Genomic DNA, 25,116 nt, shown 5'->3' on the forward strand with positions numbered 1-25,116 from the left:
ATAAAACTATAAATACAGTCTGAATGAACAAAAATTAAAATTGTTTGCCCAAAATGTGTAGAAGGTTTAAATAAACAATATTACAAAGTAATAATTACTTTTAATCAACAATATTTTGAATAGAAATACTTTAAGTAATCAATATTTTCTATAAATTTTACTGTTATTGCTACAGTTATTACAAAAATTAATTATTTTTTTTACATATCATTTCTTTCAAAAGATTTTTTTATAGTAGAATATACATTATGAATACAATCTATATGTCCTGCATTCCATGCAAAAGATTTGTCACGTCTTCCCTTTGACAAAGGGAAGACGTGACAACTCAGTATCCACAAAGGCTTTGTGGATACTGATTACATGGATGTCACTACTATATCGCAGCAGATACACCGCATGCAGGCTGACATTCTTAATCTTTGTGCCACAGGTAATCCAATAAATGTAATTAGCAACTAAAATTCCACAAGTTCTCACTCTGTTGAATGTGCTACCCTTAAAAGTAAATATCACGCTTCCTTTAAAGTATATGTCTTTGCTGGAGATGCTGTCAGGCTCTACGACGGTAGCAAATGGCCAGAAAATGCGCTTGTGCGCTGTTTCTTTGAAAATGGCAGTAAGAATTTGTAGCTTTAATTGTTGTGGTTCTACACACGAATTAGTACTCTTGTCTGCAACATATGATATCATCTGTCTCCTAGAGATTTGGTTACTCAACACTGAACTTAGTTTCTTGAACAACATTGTACCTGGTTTTTTTGGCTTTGGAGTGTCTCCAACTGATTCTTCAGCAGGTTTTATTCGTGGCAGACCATTTAGTGATGTTGCTGTCCTGTGTCGTGATTGTGTCTTGTGCAGAACTCGAGTTGTTACTACTGATAATTCATGGTCTATTGCTATCCAACTTGTAAATAACTTTTCTGATAAGTTCACAATTATCAATGTCTACATGCCTTGTGGTTCATATGAGAATGTTGATAAGTATTTTGAATGCCTTGGTAGTCTTTTAGCTCTTATTTCAGATTTAAATGGTAAATTTGTTATTACTGGTGACTTTATTTGTGATCTAAGATTTCGGTCTCCATGCAGTAGTCTCCTAGTTGATTTTTGTACAGATGAACATCTTGTTACAGCTCATATCTGTCTTCCACATGATTCCTTTACCTTTGTTAATGAAGCATGGGCACCTCTTCTTGGATTGATCACTGCCTTGTCTCCCAAAGTTCTCTATGCAATGTTAATAACTTCGAAATAATTCAGTCAACTAGTTCATCTGATCATTTACCTTTAGTGTTTGATATCTCGTTTAAAATTAATATATCTTCTTTCTATACTGCTCACCCTACTTCGACAAGATCTCCTAAAATAAATTTTAATGCTTTGTTGACCATTATGATAAAGAAGTATACTTCCACTGTGTTTAACTTAGTGCCTTCAATTAACATGGGTCAGTTTGAAGTAATTAACTGTAGTAATGTACATTGTAACTCACATGAGCATGTTAAGCAGATTAACCACCAGTACAATATTCTGAATGAATGTCTTACTCAATCTTCATCTCAGTGTCTTTATTTTTCTAAATCAAGTTTAAATAGAAAACAACCTATGACACGTTGGACAGATTATGTAAAAGATGTTCACAAGGCTGCTAAAGATACGTTCTGTTTATGGCGTAGCTATAATAAACCAAAATTTGGCCCAATCTTCAATCTTTTTAAAAATTCAAGAGCCTTATATAAATATGCCATTCGTTTCTGCAAAAAAAGAAGATACTATAAAAGCAGAAAAGCTGGCGAACAGTTTAGCAAATAAGAACTATACCAGTTTCTGGTCTATCGTGACTTGTATTCGCAACGATAAATGTAGTCTTCAACCTTCTATTGACTCTGCCTCAGGACCTGATAATGTATGCCACATGTGGTATAATAATTATTCCACCCTGTTCAACTCAGTCAAGCCAACATGTAATATAAATGACAACTTTATAGTTAAACACTGTAATCTTCTTAAAGATGATGCCTATCTTGTCACTCCTGATGAAGTCCAATCTATTATAAATCATATGTCCTGTGGATAGCAGCTGACCATTTTGGACTTCAGTTGGAGCATTATCTCTATGCTAGCCCAAATTACTTTAATATTTTATCTTTGTGTTTTTCCTCCATGCTTTGCCATGGATACATGCCTATTGGTGCTTCACACTCTGTTATTTCTCCTGTGGTAAAAGATAATAATGGTGACATCTCCGATTCTGCTAATTATTGTCCAATTGCTTTGGTGAAAATTTTCTCCAAGATTTTGGAACATATTTTTGTTTCACACATTAATGAAAGTGGGACTCCCAACCAATTCAGGTTTAACAAAAACCATAGCACTTTTATGCCAGTTCTTATTTTTAAGATATTTTAAATTTTTACCTATTACATGACTCAAATATGCATGTGGCATTTATTGACATTAGTAAAGTCTTTGAAAGAGTTCGCTTTAATTGCTATCTCTGGTGTAACTTTATGTTTACTCATTGTCTGGTATGTTGGTCAAACAGCTCAGATCCTTTGGGGTGGAATATTGTCTCCTCTTCTATTTAATATATATATTAACGATCTTAGTGTTTTACTCAAAAAAACTACCGTAGACTGTTGCTTGGGTCCTTCTCTTGTTAATCATCTTCTTTATGCTGATGATATTGTCCTGTGTGCACCCTCAGCCAAAGGTCTTCAGATCTTACTTGACTTATGCTCCAGTTATGCTGTGAAACATGGTATAGTTTATAACAATATTAAGTCTCAAATAATGTTTTTTGAAATTTATAAACCCCTTATAAATAGCGCTCATTTCACATTATCTGGCATGGTTCTTACATACACTAGTCAATATAAATACTTGGGTCACTTGATCTCAAACGATATGCAGGATGACAAAGATATTTTAAAACATGTACGCTCTATGTATGCCAGAGCTAACCTCATCTGTAGAAAGTTCAGCTCTGCACAAATACAAACAAAGATCATGTTATTTAATGCCTTTTGCAGCCCAATCTATGGATATCAGTTGTGGTATCTTTGGAGAAAAGATTCATTCCTTTGCCTATGTGTTGCATATAATAATGCACTTCGCTTGATATTAAACAAGCCACCATGGAACAGTGCTAGTGAATTATTCGTGAAACATGGTGCCCATTCACTTAATGTTGTTATTCGCAATTAATACTCCTCACTGTTACTGCTGCAGAATATTGAGAACCTTGTCATAAAAGCTTTTGTTAACTCAGACAGGTTCTTGCAGTCTCCACTGATGTTTAAATGGAGAGCTGAATTATATTTATAACACTTTGATTTCTTATCTTTATTTTTTTAAATTTTTTTCTTGGGTTTTGTTTATATTCAAGTGCGTTAGTCAACTTGCTTCACTACTCTTTGAATTACGGCTTCTGATTTGTTAAAATCTATATCATGTGACAAGTGGTTAGATGTGCAATGAGCAGCTCCATCTATAGGCATTAAAATGTAAAAACCGCTAATTTTCAACTTGAGCAGTGTTGTAAACTAAGGGACGATATATATATATATATACATACATTTATATATATATATATATATATATATATATATATATATATATATATATATATATATATATATATATATATATACATATATATATATATATATATATATATATATATATATATATATATATACATATATATATATATATATATATATACAAAATTTTGTAATATTTTACGAGCTGGTGATGCTGGTGTCCATAATCCAGTGAAAATTTCTCAAAATAAATTATTATTTGTATTAAGAGAATTCGTATTGTTTGAGGTTTTTTTATTAATATATCATACACTCTTATACACAATGTCTACACTCAAATCTTATATATATATATATATATATATATATATATATATATATATATATATATATATATATATATATATATATATATATATATATATATATATATATATATATATATATATATATATATATATATATATATATAGACAAATCTGATTAATTTTTTTTATATAATCTATATTAAAGGTTATATAATGACTATATAATCAATTGATTTATTGGTTTTTGGGTAAAGATCAGATAAATCTTATTTATATATATTTTTTTTTATTTTGCAGAAACTATGCCCAAATATGGTCGAGAATGAACTAAAACAAATGACAAAAGTTTTTATGATATTTTTTAGATCTGTAATTTGAACTATATATTTTAATCTTGTGTATACTTTTAATGTTGTGTTTTATTTGTTTTAGTTAATAAGGCACACTGGTTGGCGTTTCTGTTATATTTTTTGAATATTTAATTTTCGTCCCCAAAACCCTACAAATTCTGTGATTGCTATAATACGTTCAACAAATGTCTTTTGAACGTTCAAAAGACGTCTTTTGAAAGTTTAAAAGATGTATTTTCTAGACTAATTTCGTATAACTGTACTTAAACGGAAAGTCGTATTTAAGTCATTTTACGACGTCTATAGAGCGTCCTGAAAGGACGTCCCAGTTGCTAATTTTCTTAATCAAAAAACGAAAAACTTCCAAACTAGCTATAACAAGTTATAGCTAGTTTTATATTTCATAGCTAGGAAGTACAAAAAATTTTTTTTTTTATTTTCATAGCTAATTTATATACATATTAAAAGGGGTTAATTTATTTCGGTAGGAGTTTTATTAAATTTAAGCCCCCGGTTCATTCAATTTGTCATACTTTAAATTATTCTAAATCCTGGGGTTGATTTCAAAATTGATCAACAAGGAAGTTAAATTATTTAAACCAAGAGTTAATTTTGGGAAGTTAATCCCTTTTGTTGCACTTCTGAGCATGTATTAATCATTAATGAGTTCCCAATGAGACATTAATTATATTTGTCTCATATGTGTATATAAAATCATTATTTTTATTTTAAATAAAAACGTAATAGGAATTTTTTTTTACATTTTACGCAAAATTCGTTATAAAACTGGTTTATTAAAGTGGTTTAATTTGTTATTTGACACTAAAGTTATTATTAAACATAAAATTTTGATATATTATATTAGTCTTAACTACTTATTTAAATATTCAATAAATAATTAAAAAAAGTCTTTAAAATAAACGAGCAATAGTGGCAATATATATATATATATATATATATATATATATATATATATATATATATATATATATATATATATATATATATATATATATATATATACATATATATATATATATATATATATATATATATATATATATATATATATATATATATACATATATATATATATATATATATATATATATATATATATATATATATATATATATATATATATATATATTGTATACATATATATATAGAAACACTTATACATTGCTTCTAAGTTTTTACATGAGATAAGTTTTTTAAGTTTAATAAATTTTGTTATCAATAATTTTAAATTCAAACTTTGATTTGTTACCACTGATTTTGTATTTCTTGAAAATATTCAAGACTTTCATAAGCATTTTTTTTAAATAAGAATGTGTTAAAGTACTGAATATTTATAAAAAACAAAACCTATGCTCATTTAGTATGAAATCGAAATAGTTGCTTATTATGGAATATAATATATTTATTAATAAGAAATTTAATTAAATTTATATGTGCTTCATTCATCCTGTTCTGCATTCTGCTTCCAACTGTTAGAATTGTGATTTCCAACAGTTACATTTGGTGCTTCCAACTGTTACATTTGCTACTTCCAACTGTTAAGTTTGCTACTTTCAACAATAGTATTAGGTCCAGACCTTTTTCTTATTGAAAAACTTTACAAGTTTTGTTTCTTTTGTTTTCTTTAAAAATTTTCATTCGCAATTTCATATATTTAAAGTGTTATTTTTAAAGTTTGCACAAATAATCTTTCAGATGTATCTGTAATTATTACAATTAATGACAATTAATTAACACCTGATTTGGGTAGACATCTTTATAAACAAACAAAAAATACTGTACAAATGCTGTAAGACAATAAAACATTTTCAGTTATTCCTGATTTAATTAAATTCTACCATAATAATGTTCAATTATGTGTTTAACAAACTTTTTTAGTAATATCATGTGTGTATGTATATATATATATATATATATATATATATATATATATATATATATATATATACATATATATATATATATATATATATATATATATATATATAATTGTGATATCTTTAATAGTATGTGTAATAATTTGTGTAAAACATTTGGTGACAAGTTTTTAAAACTTATTGCGCGAGCTGCATGTTTCTGATGAAGATAAAGAGATTTTAACTTTGTTCTTTGAGTCCCTCCCCATTTAGTATTTGTGAACTTTATATGACAATGAATAAAAAACTGTGTTAGCTTGTGTTTACTAAATAGAATTCTTCGTTTATAAAGATTTCTGATGCATTTAGCAATTTTAGTGGAGGTATTATCAATATGATATCCCCATGATAGATTTTTATCGTCATATTCTCCGAAAAAATTTGTCAATTTTTCTCCATTCAAGATTATATTATCAATTAAAAGTTCCGGCATGAAACGAGTGAGTTATTTTTTTTAAGATGGATAGAGGAGTGTCTATTTAGTTTTTTTGATACACAATTTAATTTGTTTAAACTAAATATAAACTTTTTTAATTCATTTGTCATATTAGTAAAAAGCATATTACTATTTTATGAAACAAAAATAAACTTGTGTCACCTACAATATTTATTGTTGTTAAGCTTAATGATTTATGAAAGTCATTCATCTATATTTTAAAAATTTAAATGTTACAAATTAAATAACTTCTAACGGCTATAAAAAAAATGCCTCTTCTCTGTTTATAATGGTAAATAATTAAGAACGTTTTTCACCATGGCGAGTTCAACTAGTTACAAAAGAATTTGTTTAATCAAATAAAGAGAGAGTTTGTATTATTACTCTTAAAAAATGTACCGTTTGACTGAGTATCCTTTTTCTCAAATAGTAGTTACAAAATGCTAAGAGTTTTCTACAATCCAAATTATGAATAGAAATTTTTTCAAAAAAAAATTGACAAAAGTTATTATAATGCCATTCCATACATTAAAAACTTCAAAATAGTGTTATTTCTTATGGGATAAGAAATGACACTATTCTGAAGTCTTTAATATTTTCTCAAACGTAGTCGTCATACTTCAAGGCACAGAGCCATTAAAAAAGACAGGCCACTTTGTTGTTACAGAAGCACAGTCTATCTTTCTGACTGAAAAAAGAAGTTGGAAAATATTAAGTAACGCTTTCTGTGACTTACACATTTTTATCCTACTAATTTTAATGTTTTATTCTCAGCATTTGACTTGGTAAGTCCTAGGTCTCTGATTATTAAATTATTGATGTCTTTCTGATTAAAGAAGTATGGCTTCCTCTTCTTAACCGCACCTCTAAAATTGTAACTTTAATATCTTCCTCGCTGTCCTACAAACTACTTTCTCTTGAAGATGACTGATCCCTTTTAGAGTTGTTTGGTATTGTGGTAATATAGAAAGCAATCTCTAGACAAAACCTGTAAGGTATGTTTGCGCCTATGCAACGTTTTGTGTTAGCAACCCAAAAGTAAAGTGGACTAAAATTGTAGAATACTAAATTTCATAACTTTTTTTCCCCCTGTATCATCCTGTAACATAGCATTCAAAAATAGTTATATAACTTGGAAAGCAGGAAGTTTCACACCTTAGTTAATTGAGGGTACAATACAAATATATAATACACATTCCTATAGTACACTGATGTATATGAATAGTTTGATTTGGATATATAAAAAGTTTTTATATATCCAAATCATTTAAATTTTACAAAATAAAGCGCATCTAAACAAAAAGCAATTATTCAATTTTCCTTTAAGAATTTTTTTGCAATGTTGGCATGTGAAAAGACGTGCTCAGTACTTTTCCTGATCCCTGAGACAGGCACGTTAAAGTATTTCTAGTATATCTCACACATTTTACAAATTATCTACACGGAATACTTTTTAGAACTTGTTTTTATAATATAACATATATAATGATTATGCTAATTACTGGTTTTATTCACTAATAACACGAACTGATAACTGACAACATAATGATTATGTTAGTTATTGGTTTTGCAAAATAGGGTTAAGTAGAGTTTATTTTTTGTTGGTTTGGTTTTTTAAGTTGCAGGTGCTCTTTTGTTTAAATTTGAAATTGAACACATTTTTTGCCACGAGCTCCGGATACCACACGAACTAAATCGTCCGTATTTTGTAAATAGTCTGATATTTTGTTGATTTTTAATTTTAAGATAATTGTATTACTGCTAACTTAAATTTTGCAAAACACTTCAATGTAGCACAAAATCCACATCATATGCACCCCGAATGTTACGCTCAATTTTTACAGATTTGGAAAGAAAGTTAAAATCTAACAAAACTCATTAGGTACACCTTACTTACTGTTTTCCATAAAATGTAACTGTTTATTTCATTTTGTGAAAAACACTATTGTAGCATGCTATGTTTGCCGTTCTAAAATGTTATTTATTATAATAAAATGAAACTAATGTTGAAATTGTGTTTTCTGGAAATCGCGGCATGAGCTTTTCTTTACTTACATTCCCTTTTCAAACCGTTCTGGAAATAGAGAAGAAGGGGTAAAGAAGAAAAAGATGTTAAAAAAAGAAGGGGATTCTTGTTAAAAAATGTATAGAAAAATGTATAGTAAAAAAACTCGACCTGTTGCGACGTTAGAATTATCTTGTTTTATCTCCATATTTTTGAGTTTTGAGATAAAACGTTTTAAAAAATAAAAACTTTAGGAGATGGCATATAGTTTTTTTAATAATTTATGTTTTCTCTGTAATTTTTTTACTTAAAAATTAGGTTTCAATACAACAGAAAAACATTATTCTGATGTACACAACACTATCAATAACTCAATTTTTTCAAAAAGTGGTAATGGAACAAGATAGTTTTAGCGTCGCGATGTGTATTTTATAGGTACAAAAATATATAAATATATAAAATAGAATATATAGAGACAGATAATAGAATAAATTCCACATTAACATTTGTTGGTGACAACATCTGATAATAGAGTACTTATATATAGATAATAGAGTATATAAATATATAAAATAGAATATAGAGAGAGAGATAATAAAGAAAACATAAATTGTTCTTTATAGCATTTAAAGAGTTTGATGTCTACTGAAATGAATGAAATGTTAAATTTTGGAGCCAATTGATAAAACTCATAAATAAAGTATTCAAATGGAAAAAATACCAATCGATCAAATTAATCAAAAACAGTTAAAAAAATAACATCAAGAATAAAAACTAGTAGAAAGATAAATATTTGATGTTTTATTATGATGTTTAGAATTCCAAAACTTTTAAAAAAGGTAGCAGTTAAAAAGATTCTTTACTCACCGGCCAACTGAAAAAGAAACGCAGTGACAAAAAAGTTCGCTTTCGAAAAATTTATAACCTGGGCAATGTATTAAAAAAAGACGTTCATAATTATATGGGCCGTACTCTTAGTAGTGGTACTCTATCAATCACTACTTATGACTGCTAAGCATAATTTAACGTAAAAGAATTTTTAGTCTTTGATCCGGTCTTGCTATAAAAATAGTTAAGTAGAAATAGAAACAAAAAAGAAGTTTTTCATATATTTGCGTCAACAGTGTCAACTTTTTGCACAGTATCAACTTTTTTCACAGTGTCAACTTTCTGGAACTTTAGTCTTTTCTGCTACGATATTATGCTTTCCAATGTTAACAATTAGAATTTAAAACCAACTGTTAAATGAGTCAAAAATCATAGTAAAACTTATTTTACCTGGTTTTTTCTCTAATAACCACGTAAAATATTTTTTTAAACCCACAGAATGCTCTTATTTATTACAATATATATATATATATATATATATATATATATATATATATATATATATATATATATATATATATATATATATATATATATATATATATATATATATATTACAAAAAAAAGCTCCCATTTTTATTTATTTTTTACTACATGGACCAAATTTTTTACTTTACAAAGGAAATAGTTAATCCCATGAAAAGGTTTTAAAAGATTCTATTACAAATGATTTACTAAGACTTATTGATTTTTTCAATAGTTGTTGTTTTTTAGGATATCGAGTCTATTTATTAAACAAAAGTCTTTGGGGTTTTTTAACTTTTTTTTTTTTTAATTTTCAATACTTTGGTTGGTGCTTCTTGTAACAAGAATTGATAAAATATCCGGTTTCCTGACTAACATTAAATATAGTTTTGGAATTTTAGAAAATATCGAAACTCCACTATATTTTAATTTACTCATTATATTAAAAAATATTCAGCTTTAAATTACAAGATAATTACTGTTGCGTGACATTACTCACGTAACTCGGGGAGAGATTGCGACACCCACCCTTTTTAAAATTGCCCATAAAAGTTGGTAAGCAGGTTTAAAAGTACGACTATATTTAGTTTACCTGGACTATCACTTATTTCTTTGTTTGAGTTTTTGTTGTTTGAAATATTAAATTTCCAGTAAACCATTTCTTTTTTTTATTATCTTATTGTTTTGATGGTGTTTTATTTTTGTCTTATGCATAGAACATTTCTGTATTTTTTTTTTTTTTGCAGCAGATTAAACACAAAAAACTATTTTTTGTTAAATCATTTTTAATAAGTATTGGTCTGAAATAATTAAAAAAAGTCTTTAAAATAAACGAGCAGTAGTGGCAATATATATATATATATATATATATATATATATATATATATATATATATATATATATATATATATATATATATACATATATATATATATATATATATATATATATATATATATATATATATATATATATATATATATATATATATACATATATATATATATATATATATATATATATATATATATATATATATATATATATATATATATATATATATATATATATATATATATTGTATACATATATATATAGAAACACTTATACATTGCTTCTAAGTTTTTACATGAGATAAGTTTTTTAAGTTTAATAAATTTTGTTATCAATAATTTTAAATTCAAACTTTGATTTGTTACCACTGATTTTGTATTTCTTGAAAATATTCAAGACTTTCATAAGCATTTTTTTTAAATAAGAATGTGTTAAAGTACTGAATATTTATAAAAAACAAAACCTATGCTCATTTAGTATGAAATCGAAATAGTTGCTTATTATGGAATATAATATATTTATTAATAAGAAATTTAATTAAATTTATATGTGCTTCATTCATCCTGTTCTGCATTCTGCTTCCAACTGTTAGAGTTGTGATTTCCAACAGTTACATTTGGTGCTTCCAACTGTTACATTTGCTACTTCCAACTGTTAAGTTTGCTACTTTCAACAATAGTATTAGGTCCAGACCTTTTTCTTATTGAAAAACTTTACAAGTTTTGTTTCTTTTGTTTTCTTTAAAAATTTTCATTCGCAATTTCATATATTTAAAGTGTTATTTTTAAAGTTTGCACAAATAACCTTTCAGATGTATCTGTAATTATTACAATTAATGACAATTAATTAACACCATTGATTGATTTGGGTAGACATCTTTATAAACAAACAAAAAATACTGTACAAATGCTGTAAGACAATAAAACATTTTCAGTTATTCCTGATTTAATTAAATTCTACCATAATAATGTTCAATTAGGTGTTTTACAAACTTTTGTAGTAATATCATGTGTGTATGTATATATATATATATATATATATATATATATATATATATATATATATATATATATATATATATATATATATATTTATATATATATATATATATATATAATTGTGATATCTTTAATAGTATGTGTAATATACTATTAAAGATATCACAATTATATATATATACTTTGGGGTTTTTTAATTTTTTTTTTTTTTAATTTTCAATACTTTGGTTGGTGCTTCTTGTAACAAGAATTGATAAAATATCCGGTTTCCTGACTAACATTAAATATAGTTTTGGAATTTTAGAAAATATCGAAACTCCACTATATTTTAATTTACTCATTATATTAAAAAATATTCAGCTTTAAATTACAAGATAATTACTGTTGCGTGACATTACTCACGTAACTCGGGGAGAGATTGCGACACCCACCCTTTTTAAAATTGCCCATAAAAGTTGGTAAGCAGGTTTAAAAGTACGACTATATTTAGTTTACCTGGACTATCACTTATTTCTTTGTTTGAGTTTTTGTTGTTTGAAATATTAAATTTCCAGTAAACCATTTCTTTTTTTTATTATCTTATTGTTTTGATGGTGTTTTATTTTTGTCTTATGCATAGAACATTTCTGTATTTTTTTTTTTTTTGCAGCAGATTAAACACAAAAAACTATTTTTTGTTAAATCATTTTTAATAAGTATTGGTCTGAAATTTCTTTTAACTGTAGAAACACTTTGACTAATACCATGCAAAATGTTTTGATATTACCTTTTCCAAAACAAACATTTTTTTGTTGATGCACTTTGTATATATTTTCGGTAACCCATTTGTTTACTTTGTTAGGTTTGTTTATGCTTATTTTAGTAACCCATTTAATTTGTTAGACTTATTCAAATGACGATCAGTTATCGTGTGCATTTCTTCAAAAATTTTTATTTTCTTGAATTCTGTCAACTACTTTCTCACTACTTTGTTATTCTCACTACCCAGTTAAATAGTAAACTTTTTCCTTATTGCGTATCAATTCATTCAAACTTACTTTTATTTACCAAACAAATGTTATTTCAGTTTTAATTGAATAGTTAACTATATTATTCTTATGTCTAATAATAATTTTTGGAGGTATCATTTCTAATTAAACGCTACAACACTCATGTTGTAGCGTTTAATTAAATATGAAGATTCGCATATAAAAGTTCTTCGCAAATATAAGCTTTGCAATTACTTTTTATTGAAAACACTGGGATAAATAAAGAATTACATTTATCCCAGTGTTTGCAAGTTCTTGCGGCGCCCTTATGTCATTTCATATTTGTGCATATTTACATTTACAAGTCTTATGAAGATCTTGTTTTTATGGCTGTTTGTACATCTAAAATTCGCTCTTAATCAACCCTCAGATGGTAGCATGTATTTTCTGATTAAAAGCAGTTTTATCTCTATTGCTTTCTTTAAAGATTAAAAAGTGTATGATTAAAATTTTGGACTACAAATCGCATCCCATTAGGTATACAGTAGGTTGGGGTAAAAAAATCTTGTTATGTGAAACTGATTTTTAATACAATTATATCTGGCAAACAAACCTTCAACAAATAAAACGTAGGTACCAAGTATAAGTGCCCTACTTTATTCAACCAAACATTTAAAAACTAGTTTCATTAAAATTTAATATACTATATAAATAATATGTAAGAAATGAAAATGCAGTTAATTTGCTCTTTATTTAGTTAATTGCAAAATATTTTTTTGTATTAAACGAAGGAATTATTGTTCTTAACATTATACTCGCCTCTTGTTTCTGATCAATACCATTATAGTAACCATCAACACAACGTTCAATACTCTGTGTGTGGTTTGGGTTAACTTTAATTGTAAAAGGTCCAACCATAACTGGTTGTTAAATGTGATATATATGTGGTAGTTCCGTGATTCGAACAATGTTTCTGTTAATTAGATAGTCCCAGTCATTTTATTAGCATCTCAGCCAACCTCTAATACTTAAAATTGTTTAATTATGGTTTGTCTTTGAGAGTTGGTTTCTTAAATAGCACACTTATTTTTGTCGAGGTCAACCGTCAGCATATTTTGAAACCCTATACAAACTCAGAATAGGCAGAAATATGCGCAATCTGATTCGCTGATTTTGAAAGAGAGGCTTTTGCGCATATGTTTAAATCAAAACTAATGTCAAAAAACGTATTGAATAATAAAAGTGAATTTGAGTAATTTCATAAAAAACCAAATAATAATAGCAAAAAAAATTATGATTTTTCTATCCAATTTTGTGCAATATAGTACAAATACTTATACAAACCCTCACAACTCAAACATCCGTGATTTTCAGAATTTTTTCTTAAAAATAAAGATTTAAAAAAATTAGTTTGTTTTTATAATTCTAAGATATAAAAAACACAACCATTGTAACAAACTATAAACCAGATGGTGAAACTTGACTATGCTGTGATTCTCATACGATAGATTTTTTTAAACAGTTTTCAAATTTACCTACTAATATCAATAGACTATTATTAACTTGGTATAATTTTTTTTCAAATTAAGTTCCCATTTATCCAATCATTTAAGAAGAAAAGTATTTTGAAAAAATAGCCTAATTTCTTTTTAGAACTTTACACTTATTACTCCCATATATAAATTATATACAACACTAAAAAAGTTTAAGAATATTGCTTATTGGTTGTTATAGCTAGCCCAGATAATTTGCAACACTCTTAAATTAAAAGCAATTGTAAGCAAGAGCAAATTTAGATATCCTTTGGTAATGTATAGTAATAAAAGATCACAAAGCATTGTAGCATAATAAGCTATTAGAAAAAATTTATAACCTGATGCCCACAAGTGTGTTTTGATATAATAAAATGATTACCAAAAGCAATAAATCTCAACTTAACACACCTTTATGAAAAACTAAGTGTAAAAAGGTAGAAACAAGAAAGATTGCAAACACGCAAGTTCATGTTGTTGTTTATTTCAATTTCAAAACTCAATACATGTTTGTTGATAAATAGCTTTTAACCTGAATAAAATACTCGTTATTGTATTCTATAATTAATATAAAATGTGTATCCTTTAATAGCAACTGATGGTAAATAATATTAAATCAAGCAGCAAACTTTGATAAATTTTATATATTTATAATGCTAATAATTTATTTTACATTATATACTCCAGAAGAAAAAGAAAATATGTCTGCTCTAAAAAAATTAGAAAAAAAATCTTATATAAAATGTACTTCATATTTACAAATTTATTCATAGTTTTATTATGTAATTTTTAATATAACCAATAAAAGCAAGTGTTCCTTTTTTTCTGTGAAATTTTTTAAATTTCTCTTGTTTATTAATATAAAAACAGAGATGCGTTATGTTTTATTTTGATGTAATATTAATAATTTTTTTGAAAACTCGCTTCTTCAAATGTAAAAGCTAATTTTGATAAAGTTATTATTATTACAAAAATTGCCATAATTCAACTTTATTTAGTTAAATTTTTTGACTTTAATACTCAGTAAAGTTTTAATGTTCAGTGAAAAAACAAATATCACTTTTTTTGTTAAATTTTCCAATAGATTATTATCCAATTTATTATTCAAATTATTTCCATTAGATTAATATCCAATTTTCATCCTATATAATATATATAAAGAAAAATATTGATGTAGGCCTTATCAGCCTTCTCAAAATTTAGGTTGAACAGTAACTTCTTCAGGGTTCGTAGATTTATATAGAACATGTAAGCTAGTTTTGCAATTAGTACAAACCTTTTTTTTTTTTAAACTTTAATTTTCAACTCTTTATAATAAACATGTAAATCAGTTTATAAATAAAGTTCTTCACCAGTAGTCACGTAAAACTGCATAAAAACTTTGTATGCTAAAGTGCTTCACTAGTAGTCTCGTACAACATACTTATATAAACTTTGTATTTGAGAATGCTTTAAGGCCAAGGGCATATTTTAAGAGAAACACATTTGTAGATTTTTTCAAATTTACTTTAACACTTTTTTTTTTTTTTTTTCGTTTCTTAAAATTAACAATAGATAAAATCTTCGTCACTAAGAGAAACTTTATTGAAATTTTTACGAGTGAAAATTCTCTTGTACAAATAGATTTTGATACATTTTAAATACTCTGAAGAGTACTAAAATAAAATGAATTTCCTGTGTTAATAGTAACACATGACTTGTATTGATAAACTTAGTATATCATTACTTTGAAATTTATTTCAAAAATCTGTTTGTTTTGATTTTAATTAAATTTTTCAACAAAATCGCACTTGCCTCTCTTTCAAAATCAGCGAATCAGATTGCTCATTTTTCTGCCTATTCTGAGCCTGTATAGGGTTTCAAAATATGCCAACCGTCATCGATAAAACATTTACAAGATGAAAAAAGTTCACATCTAGTTTAATTTAGGGTTTAATAACATCGGCAACCAATTAAGGTAAATATTTCAACCAGTCTAAGAACAAAAACGCATGTTTTGGTCCATTAGAGCAGAGTAAGCTCGGACGCATTTTGAATTCGATTCGAAAAAATTCGACTGAAAAATTTGAATTCGGAATTTGGGGTCAAATTCGCATTAAAATTTTTTTAAATTTGAGATCTGAATTTGAATTCGATTTTTAATTTCGAACTCTGATTAATTGGATCAAAATTTGAAAACGTTTGAAATTCAAATTTGAGTTTCGAATTTGATCAAATTTGGAATTAAATTTATAATTAAGCCAAATGACACTTTTTTAAGCAGTTATAAAATAGTTCCAAGCACTGCAACAAAATTAAGCTTTATAATAAAATTCTAAAACATTACAATTAAATTTTTGCGCGCTAAACTATGCTTTTACTTTTTGGTGTTAAAAAATTGAACATTTTCAAACGAATCAAATAATAGAATGTAATAATTAAAAAATCGGAATTTAATGAAAAAATTGCGTGAATTCAAAGCGCATTCAAAACAATTTCTTTTGCGCGTAAATAATGTCCAAGGGAATTGTAATGTTTTAATCATTATTACATCTCCAAATAGCAAATCGTATAATTTAATGAAAAAATTGCATGAATTCAAAGCGCATTCAAAACAATTTCTTTTGCGCGTAAATAATGTCCAAGGGAATTGTAATGTTTCAATCATTATTACATCTCCAAATAGCAAATCGTATACAAATGTCCATAGGGAACTGTATATCGTCAGTGAAACTGCAAAACCTCGTAATTGACGTTTTGAAAAATGTTCAGGAGAGAGTTAAAACTAAATAGATTAAAAAGTTTATTCTTACATATAATAATCTTTTGCTATTAATTGTTATATCGTGTCTCTAACTGATATCAAATATTTTGAAAAAAATATAATCACTAGGGGTTGGGGTAAAGCAGTTACGTGTTTTTGTAATTCATGTATTGACAGCTTTTGGTAGATACAAGGTTTTTCCACTAAAAGGTAACTAAGTTGTATAGACTATATTTTGCACGTTTCATTAATTTAATTTCCTCAGCCTGCTAAATAATTTAGTGTTGGGGCTCTAATTTTATTTAAATGATACTTGTTCTGATACTAGTTGTAAGAAACCTAAATATTCAATTAAAAATTTAATATTCCATGTGACATTTTACGATAACAAAAACATTTATGACTGTTGACACAATAATTATCAATCTCATCAAAAAACATCTCGCTCAAATTTCTCATCAAAAAATATCTCGACAATAATTATCAATCTCATCAAAAAATATTCTAATACAGTTGATCAATCTTCATTAATAAAAGTAATCTCAACTAATATTATAAGTCGTAATACTCAATTAATCATGCGGAAGATTGTCATAAAACTCCCAACAATATGAGGGCAGAACTTGTTTGAGTTCCTGGAGATGATTAAATTTCATCTTTGAAAGTTTACGTGGCTGTGAGTAAAGTCTAGTTGGAAGGAAAGGACCACGTGCTGGTCTCTTAGGCAGTGATTGCTATTCATCTGAATACAATAACTTGTATTTCATAATTCCTTCTGGTGTGTACATAATACACCTAATGTCTGTTACTACTGGATCACCAGTTTTAAACCCGGGTCTAATTGATTTATAGTACGAAACCGGTGCGTAGGATTTAAAGAAGTCGTGGGTTAGATATTTCACCGAGTATGGATTTTTAACGCACGCTTCGCGACATGCGCCAACATAGTCAGTCAGCAAATAAATTTCTTTATTCCTCAAACGGTGTTCGATTGTACTACGAACTGAATCTACTTCCATTTGGGTGTGACCTTTTTCCAAGTAGTGCTGTTCTATCGTGACCTTATGTTCAATTGCTAGGGCTAATAAGGCATTCGAGACAACTGCGTTTCGGTTTTGATAACAGCAACCATCGCTGTACAGAATCAACCTTGTACATGTAGGGTTTGAGTTGATAAAGGCTGTCACATGGTCCGATATCATACTCGCGGACACGTCTCCGTCTAAACCTCCTTCGCTTACATTCCATAAGTAGCATGTGACGTTACCATTAGCCTCATTGTAAATTGTAAAATTATGAACGCATAATTTTGTTTTGTAGTTGAATGCATTGGCTTTAAGAAATGGAGCCATTTTGACAGCTTGGACGTCCATAGTGAACAATGCGATCTTATCTGGATGTGCAATGGAGTCAGCTTTATCTGCGGCTTTTTGACTTCGACCTTCTTCTTTACGTTGCTGATGAACATTGTATACTTCATCTGAAATACGACCTAATTTATGTGACGTGCATGTGTCACATTGATCTTTTTTGGGACGGTAAATTGCTAAGTTAAGAGCTTCAAATTCAGCCGCTACAATTGTTCTCGAGTGTGGCTTCAGTTGGGGAGAATTTGCTTTAAATGACTGTTCGTATAAACGATACAACCATCGCGGACATTATTGGTCGTTCAAGATAGAGTTTATTATTCGTAGCTCTACAGTAGTTAGATGAAATAGTGGGAAGATTTTTCAAAAAAGTCAGTAGAAATGTTTTTCTCTCATTATCAGCTGGAGTATTACAACGATTTCTCTTTGTTAAAGAGAAATCGTTGTAATACTCCACGAACCTACCACTCGCGCATTCCTAATGTGGCAAGAAACATCTTTTTGCAAACTTGAAATCGTCTATTGTCTTTTTTTAAAAAATACTTGAGAGTTGAATTACGGCGCGTTGTCTCGGGTGTCTTTCGCTTTGGCTCAATCGATTCTACGAGAGTCACAATATACGTTTGCCTCATTCCCCAGTCCATTTTACCCCAAAAATGTGAAAAAAATTTTCCTCGATCTCCCTCATCCAAGCTTTGACAAAAACGATTCTTTGCTTTTTCATAGCGACTAGATTGACACGCAGGACCTATACTGCGTGGTGCTTTTACTTTTGATTGTACAAAATTACCATTACGGTTTTTTTTTCAGACCTCTGTACTCTTCTCCTTTCATTCGCTTTAGAGCATTACGTTTTCTTTCCCAGTTATTTGGTTCAGCTTGCCCTCGTTTGTATCTTGTTTTCTTTGTTGTTGACTGTTGTATATCAAAGTTTGGGGGATGTTCTTGATCATTTGAACTCACATGAACTGATGAACGGGTCACGCGATTATTCGAAGAAGTGCCGGGTTGAGGAGACCTGTGACTGGTTGCCGATATTTGTGAATCAACACATACGCGGGCAGCACCAGAAGAGAGCGGTGAATTTTCTACATCTGATTCATCATTGTCGGAGGATTCTGAGGACTCGTGTTTATCGGAATAGTTTGAATCAGAATCTTGAAGATCGCTGGAATCACTAGATTCATTTTCTGCACCGGTATCATTTACCGTAACAATTTCAGAATTGGACAAGTGTTGTGTTAAGAGCTCACTATGATCCTGGTTTTCGGTTGAGCCAAAAACTTCATCAATTGACTCAAAGTTGATTAAATCAGACATGTTAGCTGTGTCTATATCCCCAAATGTCAAATTCATTAACGACGAATTTAGAGTAATGTTGTCGTTGACAGCATCCATATCATAATCTACACTAGCACTTGTTTCACGACCCACACAAGAGTCTAATGTTGGATCCTTTTTATTTCCAGAGTCAGTTTCACTGACGGCTGGTGTCGGTTAATGGACTTTTTTCGAATTCGCCAACAAAATCATTTTGTAACCACGTGAATGCTCCTATAATAACAATACATAAAAGACTACAAGAAAATAAATTTACAGTATCGAAATATTTACACTAACATCAAGTGATTATCAGATTTTTTTCAATAATAAATTAGATATAATATGATTTTACTTTTAAGCATGTCTTTTTACAAAATAATAGTAAACAAATAAAAAAAAATATAGAGCTTACAATTAATTATATTTTTTAGAAAATTATATTTTACTATCTAACTAACTCCATTAATCTTATTAATTTCATCGAGCCATGTGGCGATTCTAAATTTGTGGTTTAACTGCAAAATCAAGTATCAGCAATATATAGAAGTGCAAAATCACGTATCAGCGCTGCACATTATAACTCGTCATAATCACTCTAATTATTCAGAAATATCTAATTATTAAATAATTTAAATTATACTCACTTGTTAGTACGTTTCTTGTAGTCGTTTAAAAATAAAAATTTGTCACGATTTACGTTGATAAAGGAAATTATCTTTGAACGATTTTTCGCACACTACTATAACCACCAAAAGTACTGTCAGAAATACTTTGATATTGATGATACGTGGTTTTGCTTTCACATTTTGGGCTAATGTAATTACGTGGTTATGTCACGTGATAAATTCTGTGTAATTCTTTGGTTGGACTGTTAAGAACTTTTGCAGTTACATGGATACCACTTTATAGAAACGTTTTAAATAATAAAATATAAAAGCCCAAAAGTTGCTGTTACGAGGTTTTGCAGTTTCACTGACGATATGTAGCAATCATTACAATATAAATAAAAATGCTTATAATTTTACTTCTTCTTGAAAAAACTAGTTCATTTTTAAACCAAAATTAAGCTTAAATCAATTCAACATGGTTAAAAAAACTTACCAATTGTGGTCTTTAAAAAGTCCAACCTCTTAACGAAAAGGACAAAAGTAATCTCAAGGTAACTTGTCAGATTAAAGTGCCCGCAGGAACAGGACCAATTTGTGGAAAGGTTCTGTCTACACCTAACCCAAATACAAGCTTCCTGAGAACTCATATTAGATCTTTACATCCGGAACAGGCCAGAGCAGTTATTACATTTGAGGTAGCATGGAATCAAAAAAGGTTGGATGATACTAAGAAGCTTAATAAGTTATACAACCAAGTTGAGAAGAAAACTTTTAACAAGTCAGACCGATCTGACCTTTCAGATTCAACTCTCTCTGATTCCGGAATTGATGTTGATGCTTCACAAAGTAAGATAAAATTTTATTTTGACTAAATTCGATTTTAAAGTAAAATAGCAATTTTTATCAAATTTTATAATTTAAAATGAAATTATTTTGATTTTTCATTGTTAATATAAATCGTTATCAAATTTAATTATTTAATATACCCATTTTGTATCATTTAATTAGGTCTCGTTCACCCCAAAATAGGCAAACCAGAAAGAAACTTTTTCTGAAGTCTCCATTTCGTGGTACGTGGTTCGTGGTTTCATTTGGCACAACCACACCAACATACTTTCAGAGGGTTGTCAAACACAATGTGAGGTCACCTATCCAGCTGAAATTTGATTTGGCTGTGATGAAGTATTTAACAGGCAGTCATCTTGCCTTCAACCATGTTAATGAGACAGCATTTCAAAACTTGTTAAATACTTGGATCCAAAGTTCCATGTGAAGTCCGCCAGAACTATGGTTAGAGCAAAACTTCCTCTTGGTTGAACCGATTAGTCAAGGAGGCAGTGACAAACAAGATTGTAACAGATCTAAAAGACAATACCGTTGGAGTGGCTTTCACAACTGATTTGTGGTCATCAAAGTAAGTCATTTGAAAAAAATTATTTATCTATTAAAAACAGAATTTTGTTAAATTTTTACCGGGGAGGGAATAACATCGGATGGCCAGGGTTGAATTTACACTAAGATGTCCTAGGTTAAATCAATTTTTGGCGCCTTAAAAAAGGTTTTGCAAAATGTTTTCGTCAAAATCAAAAAGTAAATTAAATTTATTAATTTTCAGGAATTTTATGGGCTCCATAGAATCTAAATTTTTGCAATATTCTTCTTCATTATATTGTTTTTGTTCGTCCGACGTGAATTTTAACATTTTTTTAACTTAAATTAATTATTTACTCTTTAATTTATTTAGAAATGTTTCAATTTACTAAATATATAATAGCAATGAAAATGATTTTATATAAATATATAATAGAAATGATTTTGCACATAAAACGATAAATGACAACTTTTGGCCGCGGTCTAGTCATACTATAGGTAAATACCGGCCTTTTGATTAACATAGAATGATCTGTTAGTAATAAAATTTGATATAAAAGAAAATTTATCTTCTTGTTTAGAAACTTTGATCCATTCCTTGGTTTGAGACTTCACTATATCTCAAAGAACTGGACCCTAGAGAAGCTTCTGGTGTATTGTGGAAGTGCAGAGGGTAGACATACAGCTCAAAACATTGCTGAACTTCTTGACAAAACAATTAGTGAGATTGTAGGCCTTCCATAAAATGTCCACAAGGCCTGCACAAATGATAATGCAGCTAATTTAAGAGCAGCCATCCCAAAACTAATAAAGGAAATTCAGGAAGGCCTTGGGTGTGTTGACCATATACTTAACCTTGTGGTGACTGAGCGTCTCAACATGACCGAAGTGAAGAGTGCTGTTGATGCATTCAGGAAACTGTCATCTAGAACTCACAAAAGCAGCATTGATCAACAGAGGATCAGCAAAGAGTGTGTCAGGATAAACAATCAATGTTAGGATGATTCAAACATTGAAACTGGTAATTAATTTCTTTAAACTTTTCAATTTTCAATTGAAAAAGTTTTCAATTTTAAGTTTGGATTATACATTCATTATATGTATATATTTTATATTATACGAAGCTATTTCTAAAAAAGTCTATAAAAAAAAGCTCCGCTATAAAGGTTTTAGTCCCAAAATGTGCGGGGCTCGGAGCTTTATACCCCTAGCCCCTCTATCCCCCATAATCCATCGTTAATATTATTGTATATTGTATAGTATAAGACAATTAATTTCACGGTTTGAATGAAGTTGCGTTTGGTATAACCTAGTTTAAATAGTTTTAAACCAAATTTTTAACAATATTTCTTTTAGTTGAATTTGCCAAGATCATTGTTGAAACCCGCTGGAATTCCAGCTTGATGATGATGCTATCCATTTTAAAGTTAAGACCAGCTCTTGAGAGGATCAGAGAGGATTTTAGCAAGACAACTGATCCCAAGTTGAGAGAAAAAATCCCTACATCAGAGAAATTAGAACAGGTGAATGAGATTTTCTTCCGAATTATTAAAATTTGTTATTCCCAATAATTCCGAATATTTCTTAAATTAGTTTTCTTTTTTCAGTTTTTCTAAAATTATTTAGTTATTGAATATCAGGTCCTACTTCACGGGGTAAGGAAGACTTTCTGGCCCAGGTTTGCATTAAAAGGGAACAAAATGTTTATCCTTTTAATTCGGGCCTGGTTCGTATAAATTAGTTGAACAATAATTATCAATAATTGCAATAATTTTATTCAGATTGTTGCCATCATTGGTCCACTCACCAAGATCGAAGAGATGTCTTTATCATTTTCTTCTGACAAAAAACCAACCATCCTCTATGCGGTATCAAAAATTTTTAATATCGATGCTTATCTAAATTCTCAACTCAATAAACCAACAATCAACGAGGAGACCAAAGTATTCTGCAAAACCTTACAGTCAAAGTTGCAAAAGAGATTTCCGGTTTGTGGGACCAAAGACAAGCTCTATGCTAATGGAGCCATACTCCACCCATTTTACAAAGGACTTACACTTGCCAAAAATAAAAGTCCAAATTACAGGAAAATGATTGAGCTGATGATCAAGGAGAATGAAGTTGAGCTAGTACATGACTTGAATCACGGATTTTTTGAGGAAGTTGATGAAGAAGACTACAGCATTGAAGCTAAGATTAGGTAATTGAAATTCAAATTTTAAATTCGAATAATTTTAGGTTTAAAAAAAGAAATTATATATATATTTTTTTACTATAGTCATTATTGTTTTTAGGGCTAAAATGAGATCTTCTCAGTCTAGCCTGCCCATTCGGTTACTTTTTGAGGCAGCCATTAGCCCCACGCAGTTGGAAATGAACAGGTAACTTAACAGATCCTCCTCCAGCCGGTGTCGATGTACTACAATGGTGGAGAACAGACATCATTCGGAGAAAGACATCATTCGGAGTATCCTTTTATTGCCAAGAATGCCAGAAAATACTTTTGTATTTAGGTAAAAAAAACTATTTGGAGATATTTTTTTTATAAAACTTTGTTTTGAAATAGCTTTTTAGTAGGGACTCGCCAATTTCCAAAATTTGTAAAACCAAATTTTTGAACCTTCATCACTCAAATTTAAATTTGAATTTTAGTCGTTTGAAGTTTTTCCCAGTCTACTTTAACTTAATTTGTTTAAAAATCTGACACAATGTTAAATTCATTTTACTTTTCAGACATCGTCTGCTAGCTCCGAACGAGTGTTCTCATCAGGAGGTGCAGTTGTGACCTACAGAAGGACAAAGCTTGATATCAAAAATGTCCACATGCTAGTTTACCGTAAGGAAAACTTGCCAAAGGTAAGGATCTCCGCAAATTTTTTTGATGATGAAGCAGAGGAGAATGCTGAAGAGGAACTTCTTCAGGAAGAAACAAGTGAAGTCTTGGTTTAAGGTTCAGCCAAAATTCATTTTGTTAAGGAAGGGGGTAAAAGAAATAAAAGAAAGTTAGATGTCAGTCTTCAATCCAAGACTGGGTCTTCTTCAACCAGCTAAACTACAATATTTTCAAGCATAAGAGCTGAAACCTCTTCAAACAACAGAGATGAAAATTCACCAACTAATAGCATGCAATGCATTGAAAGTGATTGATTTATCTAAAAATGTAGAAAATGTTCCTATTTGTTCCTTTTGTCAAATGTATATGTAAAAATATTGTTAAAAATCAGGAATAACGTCCAGTGATCCCATATAAATATTATTTCTCACTCATTATTTCATAAATGCTTGAACTCAAAAATTTGTTGTTTAAAGAGATAGTTGCGATAGAATGACGACCGATAATAAATAGTGGAGAAATGCCCTTAAATTATATTTGCGCTTGTAAATATATTAAACATATAAAAGAAATTTTTGCAGTCTACGAAACCTATTCTACAT

General features: G+C 28.6%; 1 protein-coding gene across 1 annotated transcript; it reads left to right on the plus strand.

The window, feature by feature from the left end:
- Positions 1-2,427: 2,427 nt before the first annotated feature.
- On the plus strand, positions 2,428-3,210 carry LOC136076104 (uncharacterized). Its single transcript, XM_065789570.1, has one exon. The coding sequence runs from the start codon at positions 2,428-2,430 to the stop codon at positions 3,208-3,210; it is 783 nt and encodes a 260-aa protein (XP_065645642.1).
- The last annotated feature ends 21,906 nt before the right edge of the window (positions 3,211-25,116 follow it).

Source organism: Hydra vulgaris, chromosome 02, assembly GCF_038396675.1.
Source record: "Hydra vulgaris chromosome 02, alternate assembly HydraT2T_AEP".
NCBI classification, from domain to species: Eukaryota; Metazoa; Cnidaria; class Hydrozoa; order Anthoathecata; family Hydridae; genus Hydra; species Hydra vulgaris.

Coding starts and splice junctions, on each gene's coding strand:
- LOC136076104 (XM_065789570.1), top strand. CDS start 2,428: ATGACTCAAATATGCATGTGGCATTTATTGACATTAGTAAAGTCTTTG.